This window comes from Heptranchias perlo, chromosome 2 (genome assembly GCF_035084215.1).
Source record: "Heptranchias perlo isolate sHepPer1 chromosome 2, sHepPer1.hap1, whole genome shotgun sequence".
NCBI lineage: Eukaryota > Metazoa > Chordata > Chondrichthyes > Hexanchiformes > Hexanchidae > Heptranchias > Heptranchias perlo.
Window position 1 is genome coordinate 112,842,338 of NC_090326.1, and position 13,065 is coordinate 112,855,402.

The following is a 13,065-nucleotide window of genomic DNA, read 5'->3' on the forward strand; positions in this document are numbered from 1 at the left end:
TACCATCTTCCTTTGTGCTAAGTATGACTCCAGCCACTGGAGAGTTTTCCCCCCCGATTCCCATTGACTTCAATTTTACTAGGGCTCCTTGGTGCCGCACTCGATCAAATGCTGCCTTGATGTCAAGGCCAGTCACTCTCACCTCACCTCTGGAATTCAGCTCTTTTGTCCATGTTTGGACCAAGGCTGTAATCAGGTCTGGAGCAGAGTGGTCCTGGCAGAACCCAAACTGAGCATCAGTGAGCAGGTTATTGGTGAGTAAGTGCCACTTAATAGCACTGTCGACGACACCTTCCATCACACTGCTGATGATTGAGAGTAGACTGATGGGGCGGTAATTGGCCGGATTGGATTTGTCCTGCTTTTTGTGGACAGGACATACCTGGGCAATTTTCCACATTGTCAGGTAGATGCCAGTGTTGTAGCTGTACTGGAACAGTTTGGCTAGAGGCGTGGCTAGTTCTGGAGCCAGAAAGATTTGCCAGCTATACACGTTGGGACGGTAAAATCAACATTGTCCCCAGACACCCTCCAAAGAATTCGGAGTGTATTAAAAAGTTACAAAACTAAAATAAATCCAAGTAAAAGGTACAATATTGTGCCCTCCCGTCAGTCAGACTCTGTACCGATGAACCAGTTTCTTTCCTAAACTGATGATCTATCTCTGCTGCCGTCTGTTGTTGGGAGGATCGGATCATTGAGGGTTTCAAAGCATTTCAAATCCGCCCATCAGTTTCTGCCACTGTCATTTTACTGTGTCAATTTCAACATGAAGTGCTTTTTAGAAACCTTTTAATTCCAGTTCTGGTAGGAAAATTCTCAGCAAAGTAGTTTCTTTGCCCTGGTTCAGCGTTTGATTCGCGGCCCCAGTTTACCATTTGATGAAACTAACCCGCTCATGAAGAATTGCTTGAAATAGCCAGCGCGCTTCATACGTAGCAAGCGCCACCATTATAATTGATTTCTATAGTGATGGAAATGGTTATGGAAAACTGCACGGTATAGACGGTTGCCCATCATAAGCATGGGCGGTATAAGTGGTGGGGACTGTTACTTGTGGAAGCGCATAATAATAACCACTTTGTCCATTCCCCAGTTTAAAAGGAAATCAGGGATAAATGTAATGACAAAGATTTCCCTGTGTAGCAGTACAGGGAGCAGTCAAAATATAAATTTCAAATATTTACCATCAGCTCTTGCATTTCAAAGCAGTTAATCATATTCATTAGTCCAGATGTTTTCAGGTGGCCAATATTTATTGCTCAACCAGCATCACAAAAACAGATCTCTCACTGCTGCTGTGGACCCTCACTGCGCACAAATTGGCTGCCATGTTTCCTACATTACAACAGTGACTACACTTCAAAAGTGCTTCATTGGTTGTGAAGCGCTTTGGGACATCCCGAGGGCGTGAAAGGGGCAAAATAAATGCAAGTTCTTTCTTTCAAGATGGACTTTAGAACTATTCTTGTTTCTAATTCTCTTAATGTACCGTGATTAGGACTATTATGATCACAGTTGAGACAATCCTTTTAAACCCAGGTGTCTTACAAGGATCTTTCAAGTCAGAAGGGTCACCTCTCCCAAGTCCATTTGTATTCTCTCCTGAGACAACATAATGTGTGCAATATAAAAGTAGAAGCACTTAAAGACCTGGCCTATTGTCTGATGTATAGTTCTTTAAATTACTGATGTTCTAGCCACATACTGTTTTTAACAATCTTAAAAGTTAAATCTTAAAATTCCACACTTAAATCAAGAGTTAACTCTCTCTTTTATAGGAAAACTTAAAATTTCTTCTTAAAAAAATCATTCTTGGGATGTGGGTGTTGCTAGCAAGGCCGGCGTCCATCCCTGAGAAGATGGTAGTGGGCTGCCTTCTTGATCCGCTGCAGTCCATGAAGTGAAGGTACTGCCACAATACCATTAGGTAGGGAGTTCCCGGATTTTGACCTAGCAACAATGAAGGAACGGCAATATATGTCTAAGTCAGGATGGTGTGAGACTTGGTTGGGAATGTGGAGGTGGTGATGTTCCCATGGTTTGCTAGGCCACTTCAAAAGGGAAGTTAAGAGTGAACCATGGTGTGGGACTGGAGTCACATATAGGCCAGACAGGGCAAGGACAGCAGGTTTCCTTCCCTAAAATAGTAAACCAATTAGGTTTTTATGACAATCTGACAACTTCATGGTCGCTTTTACTGATATCGCTTTTTATTTCCACTTTTAAAAAAAGTGATTCAAATTCTCAAACCGCCATGGTGGGATTTGAACTCACGTTCTCTAGATTATAAACCCAGGACTACGGATTATAAGTAACATAACCACTATACTATCGTATCCCCGATGAAAGATTCTACATTTTTGCAGTAAATCTGGTAGCAATATTTCAAAATTACAGTTAATGAAAATATTTTAATATTGTCGTTAGTTTCTGTGGTTTCAACGCTTCACGTGAAAAGTGCACCACATTTTTGAAAGAAAGAAATCTTCCAAATCAAATCAATATTTTTTTCCTCAAGTCTCTGAAATGTCTGGGGACATTTTTCTACATATAAATGAAAGTTGTTGCTGTTGATATACTTCAATACTCCTACAAATTACAGGAATATAAATTTCGAATTATCAATGAACTTCACAGAAATTTAAGTCAACTAACTTTTTAAATCAGTGCTTGTGTCTTAAAGTCTGTTTGACTAACCCCTGCCCTCAGTCTTTTGCATGGTTCAAGATAGAAGACTTCGGGATTCCTTAAGCACCACATTGATACAAAACAGAAGAAGTTGTTAAAAAAAATAATTACTAGTGTTTTCAGGGGGGGAAGGTTTACTCTATTTGAAAAGGTTACCGTATTTGCCTATAGGGTTCTCAAACTTTGCCGAGGATCTGAACAAGAAACCTATAGCCACGAGAAGCCCCAACTGAATTCTAATGCTACAGCACAAAAATGACTAAACAATACAACTAACAATTGGTCATCAGAGAGTGGGAGGGTAGTGAACTGAAGTTGTTGGATTAAAAATAGTTTAAGTTTATCTAAAATATGGGTCAATTAACAGCTGATGGAAAAAGGAATTTTTACACCCAGCATCATTCCAAGATGAAATTCCAAATGTTTAACAGTTGAAAACATTGGTTACCACAAGGAAGCATATGCGGCTAACAACAATCTAGGAAAGCCATTGAGGATTTTACACCTCACTGATCAAAAGTTTACACCTTGGCAGCAACCAGCGCTGCGCTGTGTGCACGGAACTGGATATTTAATGACGCAATGCGACAAAGGTCAATTTGGGAAGGCAATGGCATCCTAAACTATGGTGCTTTACTGCTAGGTTATGGTAGGTGAGGAATAGTCCCTCGAGTCATAGAGTTATACAGCACGGATAGAGGCCCTTCGGCCCATCGTGTCCGCGCCGGCCATCAGCCCTGTCTACTCTAATCCCATATTCCAGCATTTGGTCCGTAGCCTTGTATGCTATGACATTTCAAGTGCTCATCCAAATGCTTCTTGAATGTTGTGAGGGTTCCTGCCTCCACAACCCTTTCAGACAGTGAGTTCCAGACTCCAACCACCCTCTGGGTGAAAAAGTTCTTTCTCAAATCCCCTCTAAACCTCCCGCCTTTTACCTTGAATCTATGTCCCCTTGTTATAGAACCCTCAACGAAGGGTTGAGCAAAAATCTTGCTAAGTTGTGACAGATAAAATTCTTAAGTTTGTATCAAAAGCAGAAGAAGCTGTACATTACGCAGTAATATTTCACAGTACAAAATGATGACAGTTATCAAGATAACAGTCAAGAAAATGATAACCTTTCAAAACTCAAAAACGGGAAAAAGAACTTTAAAAAAATAACAATCAACTTGCAAGCAGTTTTGAAACTGAGTCCAATGTGAGTTTTGAAATGCTTTGTTTCCAACTATACTTGAAATCTAGACTGCACTCATTATCCCTCTCCCTAACATGCCTTCACTCCACATTTCTTGCACCCCCTCATTACCTGTCATTCCCTGATCCCCACTATCATTGCCTCTCTCATGCAGTTATCATCTGCACTCTGTCTCAAAAACCAGGCAGCACCTCCACTCTAAATAAAATAAACTGACTTATTTTCAGCTACAGGGGATAGGAGCACTGAAGGTGGCAGCAGTGTTGCCTCCTGTTTGATGGGTTCCAACTGGTTGATTGTTTAAGAACTGATTGTGCTCGCTTATGGTAAACATGGTTTCAACAGTTGAGGCATTTGGAATTTTACCTCTGAATGATGCTCAGTGTAAAAAGTCCTTTTTCCATCAGTTATTATCAAAACACAATGAATGGGGATATCCTATGATTTTCAGTTTCAATAAACTGAAACTGTTTCTAATCCAATAACTCCAGTTAACAAACCTCCTTCTCAGTCACGGTCAATCCTGCTATCCATCACGAGAATGGATTGGATTGTCCCATTTTTACAAGGTCTCCAATATCTCCAAAGGACAGACCTAATAAATGTTTTAGTTACATTTCCTGCAGTTCTGAACACTAGCCTGTTCTAGTTCCCCATGTGTCACAAAAATAGCACTTTTCTATCATGAGCTGTCCTTCAGTCAATCTGAAAACTCAACAGGTGTTTTCTATCAAGATTTTCTCAGTCGTCTTCATTTATTAGAGCCATCTCAACCAGTTTAGGATTTTAAGTTGGCATAAATTGTATTCTCACTTTATGTCAGATACATAATTAAACCTTCATGGAATTTTAACAAATGGGAGGGAGATAAAAATGGGCAGAAATACAGCAAAAAAAGTTTGGAGGAAAAGCACAATCACCAATGGCCATGGCAGCAGATCGCAAAACTTTGGGTGTTCTAGATCACAAGCTAGACAGCTGAACCCAATTTCAAACTTGGTACTCAAACTTAAAGTTCAATAACTGCACATTTGATATCAAGTTATTTATTTATACTTCCGTCATATAAGCAAAGATCTTCAAACAGTTTGCCTTTTTACAATCTACAAGCAGCTCATGCAACCTTGCTGAAGTCATGAAGGAGGCCACCCATACTTTGTTAAAGGCAAATCGTGTTTAACTAACATGATTGAGTTTTTTGATGAGGGCAATGCAATTGATGTGTAGATGGACTTTCAAGAGGCATTTGATAAAGTGCCACATAATAGGCTTGTCAGCAAAATTGAAGCCCATGGAATAAAAGGGGCAATGGCAGCGTGGATATGAAATTGGCTAAGTGACAGGAAACAGAGCGTAGTGGTGAACGGTTGTTTTTCGGACTGGAGGAAGGTATACAGTGGTGTTCCCCAGGTGTCAGGACTAGGATCGCTGCTTTTTAAAAAATATATATATTAATGACTTGGACTTGGGTGCACATGGCACAATTTCAAAATTTGCAGATGACAAAACTTGGGAGTGTAGTGAACAGTGAGGAGGATAGTAATAGACTTCAGGAGGACATAGACAGGCTGGTGGCATAGGCGGACACCTGGCAGATGAAATTTAATGCACAGAAGTGCGAAGTGGTACATTTTGGCAGAAAGAACAATATAAACTAAATGGTACAATTCTAAAGGGGGTGCAGGAACAGAGAGACCTGGGGGTATCTGTGAACAAATCTTTGAAGGTGGCAGGACAGGTTGAGAAAGCGATTAAAAAAGCATACGGGATCCTGGGCTTTATAAATAGAGGCATAAAGTGCAAAAGCAAACAAGTTATGTTGAACCTTGGTAAACACTGGTTCAGCCACAACTGGAGTATCGTGTCCAATTCTGCGCACCACACTTTAGGAAGGATGTGAATGCCTTAAAGAGGGTGCAGAAAAGATTTACTAGAATGGTTCCAGGGATGAGGGACTTCAGTTACATGGATAGACTGGAGAAGCTGGGGTTGTTTCCTTAGAGTAGAGAAGCTTGAGAGGAGATTTGATAGAAGTGTTCAAATCATGAAAGGTTTAGATAAAGTAAATAAAGAGAAACTGTTCCTATTGGCGGAAGGGTCGAGAACCAGAGAACACAGATTTAAGGTGATTGGCAAAAGAAACAAAGGAGACGTGAGTAAAAACTTTTACACAGGGAGTAGTTATGATCTGAAAGGGAGGTGAATGCAGATTCAATCGTGGCTTTCAAAAAGGAATTGGATAAATATTTGAAGGGAAAAAATTTGCAGGGCTACGGGGAAAAAGTGGGGGAATGGGACTAACTGGATTGCTCTCACAAAGAGCAAGCTCGATGAGTCAATTGGCCTCCTTCTATGCTGTAATGATTCAGATTAAGTACTGCAATTAAAACAAACTTAATTAGAAAAAAAATCTTCTAATTACATTGATGTGGGGTAGTGTGATCAAGAAGTTTATGAAATCTGTTTCCTGAAAAAATACAGTGATTGTAAATCAAAAAATTTTCATTTTCAGAAAGCTGAAACCAAGTTTGAGGTACTATCTTTATTAATGTGTTGCAACATGGCTGAGGACAGTACCAATAGTGATACCAGCAGAAAATAGTTAATACATTGAAATTATCTGGGTTACTGGGTCAGATTGGAAGAAAGTGTATTTTGTTATTCTGTACCTCTCACATCAGGATTCAGTATTCATAATGCGTAACTGATGGTTATTTTATTTAATGTTGCACTTTGATTGGCGATTAAGTCCTTCCACCAGAGAGCTATAATTCTCCTGATGCAACACTAGTCTAAGACTTCTTCTTTGTTAGTCCTCTGTATTTCCACATGGCTGCACCAACCAGCAGTGAAGAACCCTGTCATGGTGTATTTACAACTTAGACTCCAGCCAGGACTTAATGCGAAAGATGCTTTGGCTATTCGCCAAGTGTTCCAATTACCATCAACTTGAATTGTGTTTGCTACAAGGTGACATATCTCTAAGGTCGGCCTCAAATATCACATTTAAAGCCTGCTATATTCCTATACCCAGCACTTTGACCTTCTCCATTATTATAATGGAATTATAAATATTTCCAATTTTTCTGGCTCTTCTAATCCAAGCAGTATGTAAACCATTCATATTAAACTAGCTTCCACACTGCACACAAACACACACGTTTTACGAAGTTGTAAAATGGGTGAAATTTGATGCCATCTGCCAAAAATGCATTCACCATAACTCAGAACAGTGGCAGTCTCCACCAAATCACAGCCTCTTCGCCCTTCATCATCTGCCACATAAGCCAGTTGACTATAGTGCAGAACACAGCAGGGAAAGGACACATCCTTGTCTCTCAATACTTGAAACTCCGTAAACTCCCCCATTATGTAACTCCTGGTACTCGCATAGCGATAAGTAGCTGGGCATGCTTTGGATTTTGTTTCATGCCACCAGAAATAAATCACAGATTCTTTCACTATAAATAAATAAATGCTGGATAATAGACACTGGAATTAAAAGACTAACACATGAAGACTATCATCTGAATTTGGATTTCGAAGCACAGGTTTTTTTATTGCACATAATACATACAAGACAAACAAACACTAGCATTTTGTTCAGGTCCTTGAACAAGTAATTTACAGAACAATTTAACACCAAATTTGAGACAGTATTGATGGTCACTATATCATGATGCCCTAATCGAAGTTATTGGTTATACAACAGATCTGGACACTGAGCTTTTATTTTAAGAAAAAAAAACAAACAGCGCCTTTCACAACCTTAGAATGGCACAAAGCGCTTCAGAGCCAAATAATTTTTTTTGAAGTGTAGTCACTGTTGTAATGTAGGGAAACACGGCAACCAATTTGCACACGGCAAGGTCCCACAAACAGCTACGAGATAAATGACCAGGTAATCTGTTTTAATGATGTTGGTTGAGGGATAAATGTTGGCCAGGACACCGGAAGAACTCCCCTTCAAATAGTGCCATGGAATCTTTTACGTGCAGCTGAGGGCAGACTGAACTTCGGTTTAACATCTCATCTAAGAGACGGCACCTCCGTCAATGCAACACCCCCTCAGTACTGCACTAAAGTGTCAGCCAAAATAACGTTCTCAAGTGAACTTACAACCTTTCGACTTAGAGGCGGGAATGCCACCACTGCCAAGGCATATTTGTAAAAGCATTAGCAATTCTTGCTAAACAGGAGATTTCTCTTAATAAATGGGCAGCTCAGAACAGAAGTACTTCAGATTTTTCATACTAGTTCCTTTAAGTGACAAACTGAGTGGGCTACATCAATATCTGGATCATTACAAAAATAAAAGATCCCACATGATAACCCAAATTACATTTAAATTTAATGCATGCAGGTGACAACTCAAACAATGTGGTTGTAAACAGGTGAGTTACTCATTCATGTTAGATAACAATTATGATTTTATACAGTATACAAACATTGGTTTTGGAAAAAGCTTTTCCCCCTTTACAGTTTTCTTTCCCTACCCTCCTCCTCTTGAAGGCATCAAGTTCTTGCTGAGGTGCAGTTCCATGGACACCAGGTGTCCATCAGTATTCAAACAAACACTTAGTCTGTAATTGCTAAATTTTCATTTATAGTCTATGCTAGCAAAATCAAAACAGGATTCCTTCACCTTACAGTGAGCTTCCTGTAACAGCACACACTGCATAAGCAGCAGGGATCCTACCATGGAGTAAACACTGTGGTCAAATAAGGCCTAAAAAAAAATCTTCTAGTGAACTAATGCCAGTGGCATAAGACTAAAAAAAGTCAGCTGAAACATGACCATTTACACATGGGGTGTTTAGGATAAGAAATGGATGATAAATATTTAGAACATTAAAGAATCAAAGTAAAAATTGAATCTGACAGGGTTAATACTCATGAATCTCCAAATGTGATCTGACAGTACAATAACATTTAAAATAAACTATGCGGATAATCGTGATTTGACGAGCCTATTTAGTCTTTCCTGATAAGTATATCCTCTCAGTTCTGGTGTCATTCTTGTGAATCATCTTTGCACCTTCTCCATATCCTTTTTATAATATGGAGACCAGAACTGTGCACAATACTCCAAGTGTGGTCTAAGCAAGGTTCTATACAAGTTTAACATAATTTCTCCGCTTTTCAACTCTATCCCTCTAGAAATGAACCCTAGTGCTTGGTTTGCCTTTTTTATGGTCTTATTAACCTGCGTCACTACTTTTAGTGATTAGTGTATCTGTACCCCGAGATCCCTTTGCTCCTCTATCCCATCTAGACTCTTATTATCCAAGCAATATGTGGCCTCATTCTTCCTACCATAATGCACCACCTCACACTTACCTATATTGAAACTCATTTGCCAATTACACATCCATTCTACAAGTGCATTAATGTCTTCTTGCATTGTGATACATTCTTCCTTTGTATTAACTACACCCATCCCCACCAATTTGGTGTTGACCATAAATTTTGAAATTGTACTTCCGATTCCCGAGTCCAAATTGTTAATGTAAATGGTGAACAACAGTACCAATCGCTGTGGAACACCACTTCCCACCTTTTGCCAGTCTAAGTAGCTACCCTTAACCCCTACTCTCTGTCTACTCTTTCTGTACTTGAAAGAATTCAATAAGGTTGGTCAAGTATGACTTTCCCTTTTGAAATCCGTGGTGGCTACTCTATATTATATTTTCAGTTTCTAGATGTTTTTCTATTACATCTTTGAGTAAAGATTCCATTATCTTTCCTACCACCGACATCAAGCTAACTGGTTCCTTGGAATTGTTCTATCTCCCTTTTTAAATATAGGAATGACATTAGCTGTCCGCCAGTCCTCTGGCATTATTCCCTTTTCTAATGAATTTTTATACATATGTAATAGTGCCTCTGCTATCTCTTCCCTAGCTTCTTTTAATATGCGTGGATGCAATCCATCCAGACCAGGGGTTTTATGCTCTCTAAGTTTGATTAGTTTATCAATTATTACTGTTGAGTGGAGAGATGCTGGTCAGGGGCTGAGGTATCTCAACAATGGGAGAGGAAAATTGAAAGGGTGAATCACACCCAAAAGGGTCACTGGCACCTCTTAGCAGCTGAAAGACAAGGAATTAACTGTGACCTGGAACCAGGATATGTATCCACCTTCTCAGGTACAGAGCTGTCTAGTCAGCAGGGCAAAGAATTGATAAAATTACTGTCTGAGTTAAGGACAAGAATCAGTCAAAAAACTGAAGAGACACACATATGCTTTAATACATACAGTGATCCTTATAATAAATTATGGTGACCAAAACATTTCCGATAGAAAAGCATGATTACTTTCAGCACCATCCTATTAGAATCTACCCTGACAAAACTCAATTTCCAATGTCTATGGGATAATCATCAATTGTCCGGCAGAGTAATCCCCTTTGATAGCCTGAGCAGGATGCGTCCTGATCCTGAGTCAGATATTAGTGGAAAGAGTTCTTCCTAAAAAGGATCAACGATTGAAGGGACTTACTCGAGCAGGATTTCCACAATTTCTAACAACGTGTGGGCCCAAAGTTAATGGAGAACCACCACTACGCCCAACTCACACCAAGCCAAAGTTTTCCAAGGGAGAGAGTCTCTCAATATCTACACAAACCTGACCAAGTCTATGATAAACTGAGCCTTAGTAAAGATCTGTATTTTACAATGATTTATATTTTCTGGTTCAACAGGTCACGTTCTAGAAACATTATGTTGGCTGTGCTCAATTTGCCAAACCAGTTTTCTCCTATCAGATCAAACTTGTTGAAAACTGTATGGAATTATGCATCATTTGTAATCTTCAGGTAAGTAACTTAAATCATTGTTACTAAATTTACTTTGAAGACAGCCAATGATGGCCAAGAGAGTTTGGTTTAGAAGGAGATGAGAAAACTATCTGAGAAGGTCCTGCTCTTGATCACTATCCAGCTACCCCTACTGAAAAATGCACATATCTGGGGGCGAGGGCTGGACTGTGTTCAGCTGTGATTCCCTCCAGGAGATAGACAGTCTACAACACTTGGGAAAGTCAGCAAAGGGCTCCCAACACCCATAAACACAGCAAGTCAGTACTGTACCTTCAATAGAGCCATGGACATGGGGGAAGAAAATTAGGTTTCGGCAAGACAATGTAAGGGGGGGGGGGAGAAATCGCCTTGAGCATTCTTGCATACCTACGACAGCATCAGCAAACAAATGGAATATGGCCTGTGGACTGTATTTTGACCAGTGAGGGAACATAGCTGAATGAAACACCATAATGGAAAAGGAACAAAAAAAAATTCTTTTTAAAACTATTTCAAAGATGTGAAAGTGGCAAGACAAGTTGATACGGCTGTTAAAAAAGCATACGGGATCGTGGACTTTATAAATAGAGACACAGAGTACAGAAGCAAGGAAGTTATACTAAACCTCAATAAATCACTGGTTTGGCTTCAGCTGGAGCATTATGTTTAATTCTGGGCACCTCACTTTAGGAAGGATGTCTTGGCCTTGGATAGGGTGCAGAGGAGATTTACTAGAATAGTCCCAGGGATGAGGGACTACAGTTGTGTGGAGAGATTAGAGAATCTGAGATTGTTCAGAGTAGAGAAGGTTATGGGGAGATTTAATAGAGGTGTTCAAAATTATGAAGCGTTTTGATAAGAGTAAATAAGGAGAAACTGTTCCCACTGGCAGGAGGGTCAGTAACCAGAGGATACACATTTAAGGCAAAAGAACCAGAGATGAGTAATTTTTTTTACACAGCAAGTTATGATCTGGAATACATTGCCTCATAGGGTTGTGGAAGCAGATTCAATAGTAACTTTCAACGGGGAATTGGATATATGCTTGAAAAGGAAAAATTTGCAGGGCTATGGGGAAAGGCCAGGGGAGCGGAACTGATTGGAAAGCTCTTTCAAAGAGCCGACACAGGCAGGATAACCTCTTCCTGTACTGTACTGATTCTATGATCACTGAACAGCAATACTGAACAGTTTTACCAATCAGGTTGATTTTGTTACCATGGGATAAGACCATACCGATTGCCACCGGCAAAGCTTTACTTCTTCCAGCACGATTCCTGATTATGAATGCCTGCTCGCCCCTGGAGCCGGGCATAAACAGATTTGCAAAGTGCAACGTAGTTCATTCACCACCTGCTGCAGCCTCCACACTCAGGAGAAAGCATCTCGCTCAGATCAGGAACCCAGCACATGCACAAGGTGTCGATCCGGACCCGGACCCGGTCCCTCAGCCCGCGTCAAACGGGCCCCGCGAAAAGTTTCGGCTCACAAAACCCCGGCACCCGGGGCGCCACTGAACCCCCGGCGGGGTCCAACTCCCCTCCCCCACGATCCATCACAACTCAACCGCCCGGCCTCAAGTCCAATTAAACCAGCCGGAGGATAAACGACCCCGGGGACTCGCCGCCGGCAAAGCTCGGAGGAGGAGGAGGCCCCGCACGGTCCGAGTAACCGGGGGGGGGAACCGGTGAAAACCCTCCACAACCGGGGGCGGCGGCGGCACCACGAGTACCCTGAGCCCGGGAGGTGGGGCAGGAGAAGAGCCGGCCCCCTGGGGGGGGGGGGAGGCCCGGCCCACTGGCCATTCAGTGACCCTCCCCAGCGGCTCGGGCTCCAGTTACCGTCCCCTGGCCCCGGCGCACAGGCCCGACCTGCGGCCGCGGTCCCTCATCCCCCAATCTGACCAACAGCAAGGTGCGCGGCGCGGGACTTACCTGGTCCCGGAGCTTGAGGAAGACCATGGCCCCGGCGGGTCGGGTCGGGTCGGGTCAGTGCAGGGAGCGGACAGGCCCCAGGCGGAGGCCGCTCTCGATTTCACACAAACCCCGAAAATCAAACTGAAGGGGAAAAAAAAAACCCCAAACTCACAACATTACCGCCGCCCGCACCCCCCCACACCCCGCCGCCCCATTGGACACGGCCGCCGAGCCTGCGCAAACAACACCCGCAGACATTGGACCGAGCGCGCCGTGACGTCACCGACTGCCGGCGACCCTTCACCCGCCCCTCCCCCGTGAAGCAGCGAAAGAGAAACAGGATGAGGGAGTGAGTGAATGAATGGAGGGGGGGGGTAACAGGATGAGGGAGTGAGTGAGTGAATGGAGGGGGGGGTAACAGGATGAGGGAGTGAGTGAGTGAATGGAGGGGGGGGTAACA

The 13,065-nt window shown here is 41.9% G+C and overlaps 1 protein-coding gene across 1 annotated transcript in view; it reads right to left on the reverse strand.

Moving 5' to 3' along the window:
• LOC137342161 (serine/threonine-protein phosphatase 6 regulatory ankyrin repeat subunit A) overlaps window positions 1–12,793 on the reverse strand; it is a 188,822-nt gene extending 176,029 nt beyond the window's left edge. The window contains exon 1 of the mRNA XM_068005905.1: window positions 12,624–12,793. Coding sequence (XP_067862006.1) covers window positions 12,624–12,650 — 27 coding nt within the window. The 5' untranslated portion in view covers window positions 12,651–12,793. The remainder of the gene's footprint in view (window positions 1–12,623) is intronic.
• Window positions 12,794–13,065: the final 272 nt, after the last annotated feature.